The following is a 20,187-nucleotide window of genomic DNA, read 5'->3' on the forward strand; positions in this document are numbered from 1 at the left end:
CAGCGCCATTACTCTATGGCCAATGTGATGCATATCGGTTTTGATATCTGATAAGTCTTTCATCACAGGCATAAGTGCCTGAAGCAGTGTTTTCTTCAGATAAGCCCTAGATATCGGTACAGAGTCTGCATCCCCCGCCGAGTCTGAAGGCGCACATGAGCTATCTGAATCCTCTCCCTGCTCACAGCGTGCAGATGTCGGCGCCATCTTGGATCTGCTCTCTGCAGGCGGCATCTTTTTGCCGAAGTATTTGTCCATGTCGGACGATTGTTTGTGGGATTTGGGGGTACCTGCATGTTCCTTGGACTTATCTCGACCTGTCCTCACCATTTTAGCCGAAAGAAGTGGGCAATATCCTGAAGAATCGGTGGATGTAGTGTGGAGCGCCGGGATTACACGTCCATCACCTTGCTCGGCAAGCTCCGCCCCCCTTATCAAGCCACTTTAATGTCCACCTGCGCTGGGATTTTCCACATGACATTAGAAATTCTGAAAGATGGAGCTCAGAATATGCCTTCAAACTGCAATTTATAATCTAGAAAGTTGCATGACAAAAGTCACAGTAATCATCTGACTGCGAGTGGCTAAAATGCATCAAGTAAGGTTGACATCACGCAAGGTACGACTTGAATAACCACAGCATTTTTAAATGAACTGTCTCCCCTTTGTTATGTATTACTATCACTAAAAGATGCCCTGCATATATGGGAAATACATAAACCGCAAACCCTACTGCATAAATATTATTGAATGCTGACTTTCCAATTTGACATTGCCATATAAGACCATCAGTAAAATGTAGACAACTGCTTATGGCAGTCTGTATAGTTCTCCTGAAGCAGGAAAAACACAGGCAAATTTTAAACCGACTGTTTCCGCTAACGACAGTCATGGGAATGTGGTTTCACTGCAGCTTCTCTGCTTTAGGATATGTTCACACGCTTAATAAAAACGTCTGAAAATACGGAGCTGTTTTCAAGGGCTTTTTCTATAGAGTCAATGAAAAATGGCTCAAGAAATGACATGCACATCTTTTTCGTGGGCGTTTTTTTAACGTGGCTGTCAAAATGGCCGCGTAAAAAGAAAAACGGCCCGTTGGAACAGAATGCTGTTTTTCCCATTGAAATCAATGGGCAGATGTTTGGAGGCATTCTGCTTCCGGTTTTTCGTCAGTTTACGGCCCAATAAACGGCCAAAAATAAGCCGTGTGAACATGTCCTAATTATCACAATGCTCCTTGTTCATGCAGTTTCCTCGTATATGTTTAGGTTTACACAAGAAAAACCTATACTTTTTCTAAGCTAGCTATGTTAATTATAGCACAAATAGCAAATATAGAAATCTTTATTTACTTTTGTACATATAATGCACAAATTAACTTGGTCGGAAAAATTAAAACCAAGTTTCTTCAACAGTCATTAAAGTCCCACATTATTTTTCATCATCCTTGCAGACTAGGTCTGCTGAAAAGAGATAAGGTCTTCAGGCAGCTTAGTGTCCGCCAAATTGGGATCTTTTCCTGGCTCTTGAATCTGCCATTGTTTTTAGTAATCTCCTCTTGTGAAATAAGTGTTAATTTTTCCATTTTCTGCTATTTTTTTCTTTCCTACTGATTCTCCTCGCATTCTTGATCCTCTATGTCCTGTTTTAGTTTATTTGTTAATATTCATGGGTTATCTTGGACTTTTAAAAATCTGCATCAGGGCAAAGGATGGTATAAAGTTATAATCTAGAAGATTCTCACCATTAGCCTTGAGGCCCCGTTCTTCGCTTCTTTGGACCCGGAAGTTCCTACAGTGGTCACATGCCTTTCATCGGTCATGTGTCGCTGCAGCCAATTGCTGACCTCAAAGGTGGTGATGCTGCCATGTGCTGATGAACGGCTTGTGAACGCTGCAGGAAGTACCGGGGCCTCAGTGCTGGGACGGGGAGCACTTCAGGTGTTTTGTCTGCTAGTTTATTACTATGTGCCATTCTTTGCCCAGCTGCAGATTTTTAAAATTCCTGGAAAACCCTTTTATAGATGGGGTTCACTAGTATTGAAGTAAATATAAAGGAAACTAAAGGGCTATTACTCTTTCAGCAAATAAAGCTCATTCTTCGCATAATGAAAAGTAAGTGTATATTCAGACGGCGCTGTTCATTACCTCCAAATCGCAATTTGAACGTGCTATCCGTGCTAGCCTTATATTTTCCAATATACTTTCCATATCCATTCTATACCGTTTGCAAGATCTCTGCTTACTGTCAATCAATAGGAACCTTTTATTGTTTTGGATTCAAATCTTTCCTGGTCGTGTGATGGACACATAGGTGCACAGCTTGTTACAAGACACATGTCTGATAACCATATAGTAACTGTAGTGAGACCTGCATCTGTGTGCCCATCACATTCTATCCACTGGAAGTAAACAATCAAGGTTTCTATAGGGCATTTGTATGACTTTTCATTATACAATGAATAAACGTTATTTGCTTAAAGGGAATCTGTCACCTTTGTGTAAAGTAGTGACAGACATGCTGATTCCATATTTCTGTGCATAGCAAGAAAGCTGTCAATCGGCGGTAGGGGAGCGGCAGCTCGTGAATACACCGGACTTCTCTCTAGCAGCGTGCTGCAACGATTAAAGGGTTAGTTATCCAAAACTACTTAACATTAGTATATAAGTGACAGACCACTGAAGTCAGCATCAGTCGCTACTTTATGCTGCCATCAGTGAAGGCAGCATAATGAAGGGGACAGGTTCCCTTTAAACCAGAATACTACTTTGAAAGGTGTTTTCTGATTGACTTAATTTCATTGCATAAGACTTACATTGTTGGGTGTCTGGCGGTGTGAAGAAGAAATATGCACATATCCCAGTTTTCATTAAGATAAATAAAAGTTAAAGGGGTTTTAAAGTGAGAAAAAAAATGTGTGGCCTATGCTCAGGATAGACCATTATTTTCTGTTTGGCGGGGGTACAACTTATGGCTGTTTTGAACGAGCAGCGGCAATCGTGCGAGCGCTTCTTGCAGATTATTACATTCACTGCTCTGTACTATGAAACACTGACACACTTGTTGCGGCGGTTCAAGATATTACAACCTTCTTCCATTCACTTGAATGGGAGAAGGCTGTAATACTGTGAACCGCGCTACAAGTGTGTCAGTGTTTCACAGTACAGAGCACTGACCGGATTGAAGGAGAAGCAGTGCTTGCATGAGCGCCGCCACCCTATTAAGAGTGGAGTCAACAATCAATATTTTTTTCTCACTGGATAACCCCTGTGAAGTTATTTACAACACTTTAACCCCTTCCCGCACTTTGACGTAACTGCACGTCAAGGTGAGCAGTAACTTCGCGCACCTTGACGTGCAGTTACGTCTGTACTTTGACAGTTAACCGCAGCGGTGGTTAACTGTGCAGGGTGTCTGCCTTGCATTCCCTGTTGCCAATCAGCGGCCCATCGCCGCTGATGTCGGCAGATAACCCCTCAGATGCGGCGTTTGATTGTGATCGCCGCATTTAAGGTGTTCAGCGCAGATCGGCAGCCCCCACATGAAATCACGGGGGCTGGTCCTCATAGGCTTCCTGTCAGAGTGACTGTCACGTCACAATGACAGTTAGAACACATTACACTACGTAGGTAGTGTAATGTATTCTAGCAGCGATCAGAGCTGCAAGTCTAAATGTCCCCTAGTGGGACAAGTAAAAAAAAGATAATAAAAATGTTTTATAAAAAGTTTAAAAATAAAAGTTATGTTACATAAATAAAAAATGCTTTTTTTCCTAAAATAAGTCTGAACACGTTAAAAAAGTACACATATTTGGTATCATCGTGTTTTTAACGACCCAAACTATAAAACTATAATGTTATTTTTCCCGCATGGTGAACACCGCAAAAAAAATAAGTAAAAACTATGCCAGAACTACTATTTTTTTGGTCACCACCCTTCCCAAAATATACAATAAAAAGTGATCAAAAAGTCGCATGTACCCCAAAATAGTACCAATAAAAATGACAACTTGTCCCGCAAAAAACGAGCCCTTACACAGCTTTTTTTGACTGAAAAATAAAAATGTTATGGCTCTCAGAATGTGGGGACACAAAAAATTATTTTATACAAAAGTGATTTTATTGCGCAAACGCTGCAAAACGTAAAAAGAAACTATACATCTGGTATCGCCGTAATCGTACCGACCCGCAGAATAAAGTTAAATTGTCATTTATAGCACAGGGTGAACGCCATAAAAAACATTGTCAGAATTGATGGTTTTTGGTCACCTTGCTTGCCAAAAAATGTAATAAAAAGTGATTAAAAAAAACTGCATGTACCCCAAAATGGTACTAATGAAAACTACAAATTGTCCCGCAACAAATAAGCCCTCACACAGCTCCGGTGGAGAAAAAAAAAAAATCCTGGCTCTCAGGAAATGGCGATGCAAAATGTGCAGTGTTCCAAAAGTGGATAACATCTGGCACAATTTATCAGTGCAACACTGGCCACATAGCTATGAATTATTATTTATTTACTCCATTACTATACCCTGATGTACTCCACACAGCTTACATATGCCCCCACATTATAAACTGAAATACAAGTAAAACCCCACACAGAACTACTACCAAGCCAAATCTGCACTCAAATACAAATGGCGCTCCCTCCGTTCTGAGCCCTAAAGTGTGCCCAAACAGGAGTTTACGTCCACAGATCTGGCATCGCCATACCCAGGAGAACCCAATTAATATTTTATGAGGTATGTGTCTTAAAGAGGCTCTGTCACCACATTATAAGTGGCCTATCTCCTACATAAGGAGATGGGCGCTATAATGTAGGTGACAGCAGTGCTTATTATTTAAAAAAAACTATTTTTACCATGTTATTAGCGATTTTAGCTCTATGCTAATGAGTTTCTCAATGGACAACTGGGCGTGTTTTACTATTGACCAAGTGGGCGTAGTACAGAGAAGTGTATGACGCTGACCAATCAGCGTCATACACTTCTCTCCATTCATTTAGTCAGCGCATAGGTATCCTTTTAGATCACTATGTGCTGTCTTATACTAACACATTAACGATACTGAAGTATTTAGACAGTGAATAGACATTCCACGGGATGTCTATTCACAATTCCGACACTTCGTTAATGTTTCTGTTGTAGATCCAGCAGAGCAAGCGTAATCTCGCTAGATCACGCTGTAAATGACAGGTAACTACCACAGAAACATTAACGAAGTGTCGGGATTGTGAATAGACATCCCGTGGAATGTCTATTCACTGTCTAAACACTTCAGTATTGTTAATGTGTTAGTATAAGGCAGCACATAAGGATCTAGCAGGATCCCTATGCGCTGAGTAAATGAATGAAGAGGAGTGCGTCAGCGTCATACACTCCTCTGTACTACGCCCACTTGGTCAATAGTAAAACACGCCCAGTTGTCCATTCCAAGATGGCACATTTTGTTCCTTTAAAGAGGCTCTGTCACCACATTATAAGTGCCCTATCTCCTACATAAGGTAGGTGACAGTAATGCTTTTTATTTAATAAAACGATCTGTTTTCACCACTTTATTAGCGATTTTAGATTTATGCTAATGAGTTGCTTAATGCCCAAGTGGGCGTATTTTTACTTTAGACCAAGTGGGCGTTGTACAGAGGAGTGTATGACGCTGACCAATCAGCGTCATGCACTCCTCTCCATTCATTTACTCAGCGCATAGGGATCCTGCTAGATCACTATGTGCTGTCTTATACTAACACATTAACAATACTGAAGTGTTTAGACAGTGAATAGACATTCCACGAGATGTCTATTCACAATCTCTGCACTTCGTTACTGTTTCTATGGTAGTTACAGCAGAGCAAAGTGTAATCCCGCGAGATTACGCAGTAAATGACAGGTTACAGCGAGATTACGCTTTGCTCTGCTGTAACTACCATAGAAACAGTAACGAAGTGCAGAGATTGTGAATAGACATCCCATGGAATGTCTATTCACTGTCTAAACACTTCAGTATTGTTAATGTGTTAGTATAAGACAGCACATAAGGATCTAGCAGGATCCCTATGCGCTGAGTAAATGAATGAAGAGGAGTGCATGATGTTGATTGGTCAGCGTTATACACTCCTCTGTACAACGCCCACTTGGTCTAAAGTAAAAATACGCCCACTTGGGCATTAAGCAACTCATTCGCATAAATCTAAAATCGCTAATAACTTGGTAAAAATAGTTGGTTTTTTTTAAATAAAAAGCACTGCTGTCACCTACATTATAACGCCCATCTCCTTATGTAGGAGATAGGCCACTTATAATGTGGTGACAGAGCCTCTTTAAGTGGTACAAACTGGGCACAACATTTTGTGCACTAAAATGGCATATGAGTGGATAATTGTAATTCTCACTCCGCAGCACCCATTGCGCATTAACCCCTTCGTGCACCACGACTTAATAGTATGTCGTGGTGTGCGGGGAGGGGATGTATGGAGCGGGCTCACGCACTGAGCCCATGCCATACGTTGCAAGGTGTCAGCTGTGTATTACAGCTGACACCCGGGACTAAAGGACAGAAACCGTGATCGCGCTGTTACAGGAGTCTGTAAAAATGACAATATACTGCAATACATTAGTATTGCAGTGTATTGTACCAGCGATTTAATGATCGCTGGTTCAAGAACCCTAGGGGAACTGTTAAAATGTGTAAAAAAAAAAAACACCAAATTAAATAATGTTGTTATTGAAAAAAATTAAATACATATTTAAAGTCCAAAAGAAAACCCTTTTCCCATTTTTTTCGCTAAAGCAATGTAAAAAAAAAAAAAATACACAAAATTGGTATCACTGCGTCCGTAAAAGCCTGAACTATTACAATAAACCATTATTTAACACGCACGGCGAACGCTGTAAATAATAAAGAATATAAAACGCCAAAATCACAGTTTTTTGGTTACCTTAGCTTTAAAAAAAATATTAATAAAAACTACTCAAAAAGTTGTATGTACCAAAAAATGGTACCAATAAAAACTATAGCTCGTCACGATAAAATAAGCCCTCACACCTCTCCATCGACAAAAAAAAAAAAAAGTTATGCCTCTCGGAATATGGTTTTAACAAATAGTTTTTACTTTCTAAAAGTAGTCAAATACAAAAAAAACGGTATAAATTTGGTATCACCTTAATCGTATTAAGTTGCAGAAAAAAATTACGTTGTCGTTTTTACCGCACGGTGAAAGCCGTAAAAACAAAACCCAAAAAACAATGGAGGAATCTGTTTTTTCCAGTTTCAGCCTGCAAAGACTTTTATTTCAGTTTCCCAGTACATTAAATGGTACTTTAAATGGTGTCAATAGAAAATACAACTCCTCCCACCAGAAATAAGCCCTCACACGACTCTATTGACGGAAAAATAAAAAAGTTATGGCTCTTGGAAGAAGGGGAGTGAAAAATCCAAAAATGGTTCAGTCCAGAAAGGGTTACTTAATTTCGAATGAAAAAAAACGTTTATAACCACATGTGTGATATTGCCGTACTCGGGAGAAATTGCTTTACAAATGTAAGGGTGCTTTTTCCTCCTTTATTCTTGAAAATTAAAAAATTCGACATTTTAGGGGAAATAATGTTGATATTCATTTTCACAGCCTATTTATAATAAATTCTGCAAAAGACCTGTTGGGTCAAAATGCTCACTATTCCCCTAAATAGATTCCTTAAGTGATGTAGTTTCACAAATGGGGTCACTTGTGGGGTGTTTCCACTGTTTTGGTACCTCAGGGGCTTTGCAAATACGACATGGTGCCTGAAAACCATTTCAGCCCTGCTGTGGGTCCAAACAGCAGTTTATTACCACATATGGGGTAATATGGGGTATTTCCGAGAAATTGCTTTACAAATCCTCTACGTTTTTCAGAAACAAAGTAGATTTTTATCTTCACAGATTAATTCAAATACAGTACATTTAGCAAAATAACTGGGGTCAAATTGCTAACTATACCCCTAGATAAATTCCGTGAGGGGTGTAGTTTCCAGATTGGGGTCACCTTTGGGCGTCATATATGCACATGGATGTCAGGAGCAACCCCAGAGCTGGAGTCCCGGGCAGAGCGCTAGTACTGGTACTCCAGATGTGCTCCTGACATCACTGGGACCCCTGCTCTGGGGAAGCCCCTGACATCACTGTCGATGTATGGACAGCAATGTCAGAGGCTTCCCCAGAGTACCGAAGAAGAGCCTAGCGCTCTGCCCGGGACTCCGGCTCTGGGGAAGCCCCAGACATCGCTGTCAATATGAGGACAGCAATGTAAGGGGATTCCCCAGAGTCCCGGAGCAGGGCCTAAACTAGCGCTCTGCCCAGGACTCCAGCTCGGGGGAAGCCCCAGACATCGCTGTCCATATGTGCACAGCGATGTCAGGGAATTCCACAGAGCGCAGGGGCAGAGCCTGTACTAGCGGTCAGCTCGGGACTCCGCTCTGGGGAAGACCCTGACACACTGTCCATATATGGACAGTGATGTCAGTGAATTCCACAGAGTTCCGGAGCAGAGCCTGTACTAGGGGCTCTGTGTCCCGCGGGCCGCAGATGACTGCCCCAGGGGCCACGTGTTTGAGACCCCTGATCTACAGCATGCACCAATGCTTAAATCTAATTGACATACCATAAGTGTCTTGCTGAATAAATTCTCTAAAAGCAGTTTGCTAATTTTTTTTAGAATTGTTTAGCAGTGGGGAGAGTTCAGTAATAACCTGTAGGGCTTTACATGTCAAATTCACAGCAGCTGCTGTGTGAATCCATCAACAGTCGCCCTGTGAATCCAGGCAGGCTCTCATCAACAACAGGGAATTAGAAATTCTCCATTATTATAAACAAAAATAGATTGAATTATTGATAAAGTACCATACAAAAAAACTGTAAGTTCCTAGATTGGTTGCCAGGGTCCCCTGACTTCAGCCCACTCAATTATTACTTATAATGTACCAAGATACAAAACTTGAATAAAAGAAGGCATTCAAAACGCAGCGAAGAACATTTCACCAGATGTGTTCACGCAAGTCCATGAGTGGGAGAGACCGTTTGTGTGTTCTAAGAATTGGTAACCATGTAGAGTGTTTTGGGTAGTAAAATTTTGTCTGCCTATGTACGGAGGATTTTGAAACACCTTTTATTTATGTGTATATTGATATTTCTCGCTTGATGTATTCTTATTACCCTATTGTCTCTATTGTATTTAACCAGTCTTTATTATTCTATATTTTAGTAATGGTTACCTCCTTTCTGTTTTGTCTCATTCTTCCTTCGTTCTCTATTTTTCTCGCTCTTTATCTTCTCTATTTTCTCCTTTGACTTTGGTGTGTCTCCCTCTGATTCCTTACAGATGGACGTAGTTTATACATTCCAGACGGGCGGTACCTCTTTACAAGGGGCTCTGAGGCGCCAGCCTTCCACCATTAGCCAGCACCTCGATGCTAAACATGTCTCTAGCCCAACACATGTAGCTCTGTCCTCTGCTACCTCTCCCCCAGCCACCTCTGCTGCTGCTGCTGCTTCTGTGGGCAGTGAGTTCAACACTATTACAATGCATGCTGTGCACTTGAGCTGCTGGTCACTGCTCTGTCTGTTTAACACTACCACTATCCAGACGACCCAGTCATCTAACCCAGAGAAGGATGTGATGGGGATTGCTTTTTCTCAACTTTTTTTTTCCCCCTCTTTATTTTTAACTCTTGTATTGTGATATATTTTTCCTGCAGGTGGCAGACTCCTTTTCTCAAACAGATGAACTATAGAACAAAAGGGAGAAATACTTACCTTAGCTGTCACATGTTTCCTGGGGCCTAGTGATATTTTATAGAATAGTACATTTTAGGAATGGGTAAAAGGAAAGGCATTTGCAAAAAGGATAAGAGTATATTTTTAAGTTTTCAAAGGAAAACTATATTTTATTAGAAAATGATCACCTTGCCATGACTACTGACATGGATAGACAGCACCACAGCCTGCTAGATTATGAATTACCATTCTTCCATCATTAAATGGCAGATCTAAAAACAGATTTCAAGAGAACCATTGACCTGCCCATACATGTGCAGCATGTAATGGGCAGGGTTTCACAAACACTGTCTCACTTGAAATTTTTTTCCTATCTTTCTCCGTTATTTCCGTATGGGTGCCGTTATATTTGGCGCCCGATATGTAAAGAAGTCCCTGAACTGTCAATGGGGCGTTTCTGCAAAGTGCGCTCTCTGTCTGTGTCAGACATGCTTTGTTTCTGTACGGCTTTTTCCGGAGTCGGATGATTGGCTCATACTTTCTATCGAGTCCATCCGCCGATAAATTGATATCTGGAAAAAGCAGAATAAGACACAAAGTGGCTGAGAGCTCACACGAGTGCTTCAGCTGTTTCGTTTTAGCGATTGGTGGGGGTCTCCGTGCTCGGACCCCCACCAATCAAAACTTCTGACATGTCACTATGACTTGTCAGAAGTTTGTGAAATGTTTAGTTACACTTTAACAGATTTCTTCTGAAAGAGAAAGTGAAGGTTTGTTTTTGTGTTTTGGTTTTTATTTTTTATTTTTTTTAAACCTGCCAGACCTATGCTTAAATAACACTATTTTGACATGTTTTGTACAGTAGATCCTATGAATACTGTATTACTTTGGAATGCCGCCCCTATACAACTGATGGTGGCCAGAAACATGGTGTAAATAGAGCCTTACACCATTCAACATTTTTACAGTAAATACCCCTTTCTCCTGACGTTTAGCAGACATATACTTCCCATTGTAAAAATACTTTTCCATTAAAACTTTATTATGACTGTGCACATTATAGTGTAAAGCATTTTTGCATCTGTACAGCACACAGTCTCATCTCTTTAGTTACGCTACATTTTCAATGTCCTTATTTGCAGACAGCGAATAGAATTGTAAAAAAAAATGACTTGTAGCTTTTTTTTCGGGATAGCCATCAGATCATGGGAATGGGTTTGTAGTGTAGATATGGGAAAACTGGCCCAATCCAAGGGTTTACTTAGTTATATGATCTACTTAATGTGGGTAGTCTGGAAACGAATGCCTATTTTGGTATTTATTTAACATCTATATTCACAGGAGTCCTGGACTTTTGCTTTGAAGGGGCTATAACTTGCTCTTTTTCCCACTTTTGTGCTGCTTTGATTTTTCAGCTGATTGTCTGCATGGGGGTCCTGATGCCTGCACAGTATGCATGAGTGAGCATGCTAACGCATCCCTTGCATGATGCTGTTGTGCAGTGAAGGGCTTAGATCGGTGTGTTTAATGGGTATTAAAGGTGCAGACCCTCTTGGAATACTGACCCAGTTAATTTAGAACAAATTTATATAAAAATGATTGAGTGAACATGTTTTCATTGTTCAAATAATGGTGGAAAAGTCTCTTGAACTTCACTGAGCTTTATGCATTTCGTTCTGACTCCAGAGTGGGGCTGCAACTTTAAATATGCTTTACTATGAAGTACTGAAGTTGGTTTTTTTTGTTCCAGAAATGTCAATAGTTTGTCTTTTTTTTAGTAGTCTGAAGCCATTTAAGGGGGAAACCATCATAATTTAATTTACTCTGGTCATGTTTTTGTTTATTTTTAGTTTGACACCAATGATTACTGTCAAGTGTGAATTTTATTCTTTAAAATGTTTAAGGCTCTTTTCACACCACGTTCACTTTGCACGTTTACTGTATGCTGAACCTGCAGATGCCAAAAGCACTTATTTTTGGCATCCACCAGGCAGATATACATTGGAAGAAATGTTTATTTTTTTCTGTATAGGAAAGCGTTGTCGTCTGTGCATTCTTATATGGTTGGCCACTGCAAAAAAAGAAAGTATGCCACGCAGTATAGGTTTTTATTTATTTTATGGTCTTTGCATGGGTATGTTTGCATGCATTATTGATGTGTGCATTTTCAGGAGATTTTCCTAACGAGTAAATGTGTGGCCCCTTAAACGTGATGTGAACAGAGCCTTATTCTGGAATAATGCAGTCACCAACCTGTACTAAATATTAAAAAACAATACTTCAAAAAATGTATCATATACAGTGCATGGCCAAGATTATGAAGACATCCTTTGTACTAAATATTTTCGACCTTTTAGATGCATCCATTGCTAACAGATGCCTAAAAATCTAGTATACTGCCATACAAACTCTAGAAAAACATTTCAAAGGCTTCTTGTCTATAACTATTTTTATAATTTCAATATTGTGGCCATATTAAATCGCATGTACACGTGCAATTTTATGCGACTATATAGAAATATGGTGGAGCACTAGCCTAAATCAGATGTAGAAGGGGTATTCCCCACAGGAATGAACGGAGAGCAGGGCAAGGTTAAGGCTGCCAAGCAGTATGGAGCAGTTATTTATGATTGCCTCCCCCCAATGCCCGCAACTAATACAGGGCCCTTCACGACTATTCTTCTTGGCATTTGAAGCCTAGTACAACCTATTACAAACTATTCCCCACAAAATAGAAGCCCAAGTACTTGTGATATTAGCAACATAGTCTGCAAAGTTAAACATTAAAAGCAGTGACTTACATTTGATGTCAATCTTTCTTCGTTCAGTGCTGGCTAGTCCTGTTGCTCTCTATGAAATATGAGAATGATTAAACTAGGTGTCTCGCAAAGGACTGGATTGTGCCGGTGACCGAGCCAGAGGAGAGCAACCCCAACCTCCTTCGCGGCTCTGCTCTGGCGCCAAAAGAAAATGGCGGCCAGAAAACATAATTTATATATGTCTTGTTTGTTGTTTTTTTGCAGTGCTGGCGCCATCATGCTAGGGAGGACACTGGCTTATACCTGGTGAGGTTCCGGCATCAGCACGCTGGAGAGGATTCCGGCCTATGACTGGTGCGGTGCCAGCGCCATCACGCTGGAGAGGACGCTGGCCTATGCTGCAAAGGCCGGCCTCCTTCCCAGTGTGATGACACCAGCACACACCAGGCATAGGCCGGCGTCCTTCCCATCGTGATGACGCCAGCACCGCATGAGGCACAAGAAGCCTGTGCCGCTCGGAACTTCACCTATGCGACGGGTGGGGGAAATGAGCACTTGCTGCCTTCGACGGGCCAGGAGACTATGTATAGGTACATAAAATATATCTATACCAGGGCGTCGCTGGGGTTGTCAAAGATCAGGGGCACACGCCCCAAGACATGGAAAAATGTTGCAAAGTAAGAATGATTATAAAAGTAGAAGTGTTAATAGTTTTTTTTGTTTTTTTCATTTAACAAAATGCAAAGTGAATGTACAGCAGAGAAGTCTAAATCAAATCAATATTTGGTATTACCACCCTTTGCTTTCAAAGCAGAATCAATTCTTCTAGGTAAGACAGGGAGGTTGTACCAAACATCTTAGAGACCTAACCACAGAGATTTTACTCAAAATAATTCTGTTTCTTCATGTAATCCCAGACATATTCGATGATGTTGAGGCCCGGGCTCTGTGGGACGCCATATCATCCCTTCCAGGGCTCCTTGTTTTTCTTTACGCTGAACATAGTTCTTAATGACTTTGACTGTATGTTTGGGGTTGTTCTGCTGCAAAATAAGTTTGGAGCCAATCAGACGCCTCCCTGATGGTATTGCATGATGGATAAGTATATGCCTGTATTTGTCAGCATTGAGGACACCATTAATCCTGACTAAATACCCAACTCCATTTACTGAAATGCATCCCCAAACTTTAAAGGAACCTCTACCATGCTTTACTGTTGCTTGCAGATACTCATTATTGTACCACTCTATAATCATAATAATCTTTATATAGCGCCAACATATTACGCAGCACTTTACAATTTAGAGGGAACATGAAACAAACAATATCAGACATTACATAGTGACAAAGCTAATTTACAATTCAAACAGAGGAGTGAGGACCCTGCTCGCAATGGAAACGAAATCTCGCGAGATTACGGAGCTAAACGAGATTTCGTTTCCCGTGCTGGAAATCTCAAAGAAAAGAGTCAGAAGTATCAGGATTCTGAATACACATGACGTCCAGGCTGGATGGTCATATGTATTCATTATCAGGACACTGTAGTAATGTTAGGGTTTGTGTATGTAGCTGCACATAGTGATATAACTATATCGCTAGTGCAGTGTAAATGAATGGAGAGGAGTGCATGATGCCGATTGGTCAGCGTCATGCACTCCTCTGTACAACGCCCACTTGGTCGAAAGTAAAAATGCGCCCACTTGGGCATTAAGCAACTCATTAGCATAAACCAAAATCGCTCCTAACGTTGTGAAAATAGATCGTTTTTTTTAAATAAAAAGCATTACTGTCACCTATATTATAGCGCCCATCTCCTTATGTAGGAGATAGGGCACTTATAATGTGGTGACAGAGTCTCTTTAAGGCCAATAGGGTGGAGCATGTTAAGTAGGAGTTGATGGTCTACAGTGTCAAAGGCTGCAGAGAGATCCAGAAGAATCAGGAGAGAGTATTTACCATCCGATTTAGCCACCAAGAGATCAGTTGAGACTTTACTAAGGGCAGATTCTGTGGAGTGTAGAGTTCGGAAACCATATTGTAAGGGGTCTAGAATGGAGTTGGCAGAGAGATAGCGAATAAGGCGAGAGTAGACCAAGCGTTCCAGGAGTTTGGAGATGAAGGGGAGATTAGAGACTGATCGGTAGTTCGTAGCGCTGGATGGGTCAAGAGTTGTTTTTTTCAGTAATGGGTTTATAATGGCATGTTTAAAAGAGGAGGGAAAGATACCAGAGGAAAGAAAAAGGTTAAATATTTTAGTCAGGTGACTAGTGACAGCTGGGGAGAGGGGCTGGAGGAGGTGTGAGGGGATAGGATCACTAGAACAGGTAGTAGGACGAGAAGAAGAGAGGAGCCTGGAGACGACTTCTTCTGTTATTTGGTCAAATGCTGAAAGTGAGGAAGAGGGAGTGTGGGAGGGAAGGGGGTCGATGTTACTAGGGGACTGGGAGATAATATCATGCCGGATGTTGTCAATTTTAACTTTAAAATAAGTGGCCAGGTCTTCAGCACTGAGATCTGTGATTGGCGTCTGCACTTTAGGAGTAAGGAAGGAGTGAAAAGTATCAAAGCGGCGTTTTGGATTATTAGATAGTGTGGAGATGAGAGAAGTGACATAGACTTGTTTGGCACGGTGAAGGGCAGAGTTGTAAGTTTTGAGCATAAATTTGTAATGGAGCCAAATGCGATTTTCTCCACAGTCGTTCGGCACATCTCAAGCACCGCTGAAGAAAGCGGGATTGAGGCATGTGCCAGGGTTGTCGTCTTTGTCGGGTGGTTCAGTGTTGGGGGGGGCACTTCATCCAATGCATTTTTGAGTGTGTTATTGTAAAGTTTGGCAGCCAGATTGGGACAGGAGAGGGAAGAGATAGGGGAATGTAGACTGTCTATGAGTTACTGAGTGATAATGTCATGTAGATTTCTGTATGTCTGACAAGTAGGCATGACCTGAGGAGGCAGAGAATATTTGATAGTAATGGAGAGAAGATTGTGGTCAGAGAGCGGGAGAGTAGAGTTACTAAAGTCAGAAACTGAGCAGAGACGGAAGACCAGGTCAAGCGAATGCCCGTCTTCATGTGTAGGAGAGTTAGTAAGTTGTGACAGACCTAGGGAGGAGGTTAAAGATAGAAACTGGGAGGCAGATGGGGAGATTGGGTTATCAATGGAGATGTTGAAGTCACCCATGATGAGAGTGGGTGTTTCAGAGGATAGAAATTGTGGAAGCCAGGCAGCAAAATGATCCAGGAATTGGCGGGGTGAGCCCGGGGGTCGGTATACAACTGCCACTCGGAGGGAAAAAGGGTTAAAGAGTCTGAGGGTGTAGACTTCAAAAGAGGGAAATGTGAGCGAGGGGACCGGGGGAATGACCTGAGAAGTGCAGTGTGGGGAAAGAAGTATACCTACTCTTCCACCTTGCCTGTTCTCAGATCTGGGGGCAAGAGAGAAAAGGAGACCATCATAAGATAGAGCAGCAGGGGAAGCAGTGTCAGACAGGTGTAGCCATGTTTCCGTAAGAGCCAGAAGGTTGAGAGAGTTAGAAAGGAATAAGTCATGAATAAAGGTGAGTTTGTTGCATACGGACCGAGAATCCCAGAGAGCACAGTTAAAAGAGACAGGAGAAGACGTGCAAAGAAGATTTGCAGGGTTTCTATGTGTGGCAAGTAAGTGGTTGAGCTTGGCAGAAGAAAAGGGAGGACTAGGGTTGGGAGAGATGTCCACTGCAGCTAGTAGCAGGAGAATGGAGAGAGACAGCAGATGGTTCTGTGATTTATGAGAGCTATTTTTTATGTTGAGCAGTGGGATGAGATGGGTTAAGATGACTGAGGAAAGTGAATTGTGCATGGGAGCTGTAAATGGGCGAGGGAAGAGAGAGGAACTGATGTGGACAGATTTTTCCCAAGGCCTAAATGGGCGGCAGGATTGTAAACCAAGAGCAGCTATAATGAGGAGTGCGGTAGTGAACATGTTTGTTTGTATTTTGTTGGTAAACAGGTAAATTATTGGATCTAATAATTTGAATGTCTGCTAGTTTGTTTGTTACAGCCGACACCTCAGAGTAACTAGCGGCATGGCGCTCGAGCGAGGGGATCCCACAAGTTTAACTCGTTAAATGCCGCGGTCAACAGAGACCGCAGCATTTAAATAGTTAGAGGGGGTGACCCCCTCTAACAGCTCATCGCGCACCCCCGCAACGCAATCGCGGGGGGCGATGGTTGCTATGGCTGCCTGGGGGCCTAATGAGGACCCCCAGGTCTGCCATCTTTGTACACCTATTAATAGATGCCTGTCAGAATCACGATATACTGCAATGTATTGGTATTAGTAGTGGTGCTTTTCTGTTTTCATTCATACTTTTTACTGCTGTTGCGCGAATTACGCGCGTCACACAGAAGTGCTTCCGTGGTTTACACGCACCCATGGACTTCAATGGGTGCGTGTTGCGCGAGCAACGCACAAATATCGGACATGTCGTGAGTTTTACACAGCGGACACATGCTGCATGAAACTCACGGACAGTCTGCACGGCCCCATAGACTAACATAGGTCCGTGCGAGGCGTGTGAAAATCATGCGCGTTACACAAACGTATAACACGTTTGTCTAAATAAGCCCTTGACAGAGATTACTTCTGCCGTCGTGCCCCCCTGCGCTCTTTAGCCCTTTGGCGAACGTCTGCCATCTGTTATAACCAAATATTTTCACTTTTGACTCCTCAGTCAAGGGCACCAGCTGACATTTTTCTGCACCCAAGTTACTTTGTTTTCGTGCATAGTTGAGTCGCTTGGCAGTGTTCCACGTCGAAGGTATGGCTTTTTGGGCGCAATTCTTCCATAAAGACCACCACTGTGGCTAGACTTCTCTTGAACAGTAGATGGGTATACATGAGACCCGCTGATGGCATTGCTGGACATCTTCCAATTTCGAAGGGAAGTACGCATGATGTTTCTTTGACATTCTGCACCCAAGTTTCCTTGACTGATCACTGCGTCTATGGTCCTCAACATTGCTCGTTTCTTTGTGCTTCTTCAAAAGAGCTTGAAACCCCGGTCTTCTTTGAAATCTTTGCCTGGGAGATACCTTGCTGATGTAGTATAACTTCCTTTTGTCTTGTTGCTGTACTCAGTCTTGCCATGGTGGATCTGTGACATGAAACTGTCTTCCAAGGCCTCACCTATGTAGCAGAGTTTGGCTGTTCCTTGCCGAGTTTTTAGCCTCCTACACAACTGTTTTTGTTACAGTTAATGACTGTTTCAACCTACATATGAAAATTATCATCATGATCACCTGTTTGGTATAATTGGCTAATCATACACCTATTCTTTTACAAAATCCATGATTTTGTGCAAGTGCACTTAGAAGAATTGATTCTGTTTTGAAGGAAAAGGTTGGTCGCACCAAATATTGATTTGGTTTATATTTCTGTTCATTAATTTTGTAGTTTGTTAATTGATAAAAAAAAATATTAACACTTCTATTTTTGAAAGCATTCTTACTTTGCAGCATTTTTCCACACGGTTCTTCTTATAGTAAAGGAAAGGCAGCACTCCAAATTGCAAATGTAGAAGAAGTGGTCGTTAAGTCCACATGCGACGTTTTGGTACTGAGAGGTTCTATACAGGGCCAAAACTTTGCATGGTTTAAACAAAACACTTCTTTCACTTTTGAAATTTGGAGTACCTTTTCACTATGGGTGAATAAATATTTATCGTTTTGACTAAGCCTTTTGGAGTGCCAATCTTCTTGTGCCGTTATTTCCCGCTGAATGAGTGTGTGTGTGTGTGTGTGTGTGTGTGTGTGTGTGTGTGTGTGTGTGTAATATATATCTCTATCTGGGAGACAGCATATCTATAAGACTACGACCCCTATAGCTACACCACTACATAGAATTAGATACACTGTCTCAGCAGACAGTACCAGACATGATAGGATTAGATACAACAGCTCAGCAAACCGTATTAGATTTGATAGGCTTAGATACAGGGCCCTATCACATATGATAGGCCTAGATACAGAGCACCAGCAGTCAGTATCAAACATAATAGGATTAGATACAGCAGCACAGCAAACCGTATCACAATAGGCTTAGATTCCACAGCTCAATAAACAGTATCGCACAATAGGCTTAGATTCCACAACTCTATAAGCAGTATCACACACATGCTTAGATACATCAGCTCAGCAGACTTTGACCCGCCTGCATAATCAGACATCTGTAGATTGCCCCACACAGTGCCCAATGTAGTTAGTGTCACCCCTCCCTATATAGTGCCACACACAGTTACCTTTGTAGATAGTGCCACACGCTGCCCCCTGCAGATAGTGCCATATACAGTGCCCTCTGCGTTTAGTGCCACACATCAACCTGTAGATAGTGTGCCACCTGTAGATAGTGCCCACCAAACGAATAAAATAAAAAAAACTTGTACTCGCCTAGCCCAGGTCCCACGATGAACAGAGATGCACAGCATGCCTCCTCAGCCATGTTAGGCCTGCAGCCTATGAGATGCTGAGACGGGACCCTTGCGTTAGCTGACACGATGCAGTTATATAATCGCGTCGGCCTGCACAGTGATTCTGTTCCTGTGTCTTGTAGGCTGCAGGCCTAAAGTGGCCTGTAGCCTAGTGAATGGTGGAGCAGGGAGCTGATCGTTCCCTGCCACGCCATAGTATTTAATTGTATCTGGGTCCTGGGGACACAGATACTATTGAATGTGGCAGCCATCCGGGCCACTGGGCCAAAAATTCGGGGCTTCTGCCCTGGATGCCCAGTGCTAGTGACGACATTGATCTCACGGGAGCAGGCATCCAGGGGCCCCCCTGATCGAGGTGGAACGCAGGGCCTAGAGCTCAAAGAGCTTCAATGATAATCTGGCTCTAACGGAGAGAACCGCGTGCATGCACAGCCATCTCTCTGTACTCTGCCTGGATTTGGCGGCCGGATCACCAGTTGGGACCCAGATCTATCAGACGTTTTATGACACATCTGATGGTTATGCTATAATTGTTGAGTATACCTCTTTAAGCAAAAGTCAAAGTTTGGGAATTATGTTTCTTAAATAGATATTAGCATAAGTGACAACCTGCAATTTTGCTTCTCAGAAACTGATGACAGGCTTTGATTTTATGAGCGTTTTCAAGAAATAACGAAGTGACAATTTAGGCCCAGTTTACACAGAGTTTTTTGCCGCTGATTTTATTGCAGAAACAGCGTCTGAGTCAGTGGCAAAAAGTGTTCGAAACTTTTTTCATGGAGAGCCTTTTTTGCCACGGTTCCGCCTCTGACCTCCAAACAAAATCACTGGGAGGCAGAAAAAGCGTTTTTCGCAGCATGCCGTCCTCAATGGCCGCGGGGGAAGAACTCAGCGAAAAGCGCGGCAAGAAAGTGCAAGCAGGTAAAAATCTGCCTCAAAGTTCCTGAAGGAATTTTGAGGCAGATTTTTTCTGCCTGCAAAATACTCCGTGTGAATAGGGAGTCACACGCGGCAGATTTTGTTGCAGAAATTTTCTGTGACTGATAATTTGTTCCATTAGTCTGAATAGGGTTGTTTCTGCAGCAGGGGCATGGATTTCTGAAAATTCCATTCAAATGAAGGCAAGACAGGGAGAAGAAAAAAAGCAGCATTTCAAATGGGCGTGGACACTGCAGTGATAAAAAAAATAAGTGTAATAAGTTTTTAGATATACAAC

The 20,187-nt window shown here is 42.0% G+C and overlaps 1 protein-coding gene and 1 long non-coding RNA gene across 8 annotated transcripts in view; one reads left to right on the forward strand and one right to left on the reverse strand.

The window, feature by feature from the left end:
• LOC142743149 (plasma membrane calcium-transporting ATPase 4-like) overlaps nt 1-20,187 on the forward strand; it is a 358,269-nt gene that overhangs the window by 332,394 nt on the left and 5,688 nt on the right. For 2 of the 7 annotated variants that reach the window (XM_075853600.1, XM_075853601.1), the window contains one exon: nt 9,352-9,532. The exons of 4 other annotated variants lie outside the window; for them this stretch is intronic. In XM_075853600.1, coding sequence (XP_075709715.1) covers nt 9,352-9,532 — 181 coding nt within the window. The remainder of the gene's footprint in view (nt 1-9,351; nt 9,533-20,187) is intronic. One more of the 7 variants, XM_075853602.1, reaches the window with a different exon arrangement.
• The window catches only part of LOC142743151 (uncharacterized), a 160,079-nt gene that overhangs the window by 57,894 nt on the left and 81,998 nt on the right, over nt 1-20,187 (reverse strand). The gene's annotated exons all lie outside the window — the stretch shown is intronic.

Source organism: Rhinoderma darwinii, chromosome 2 (assembly GCF_050947455.1).
Source record: "Rhinoderma darwinii isolate aRhiDar2 chromosome 2, aRhiDar2.hap1, whole genome shotgun sequence".
Lineage (NCBI taxonomy): Eukaryota > Metazoa > Chordata > Amphibia > Anura > Rhinodermatidae > Rhinoderma > Rhinoderma darwinii.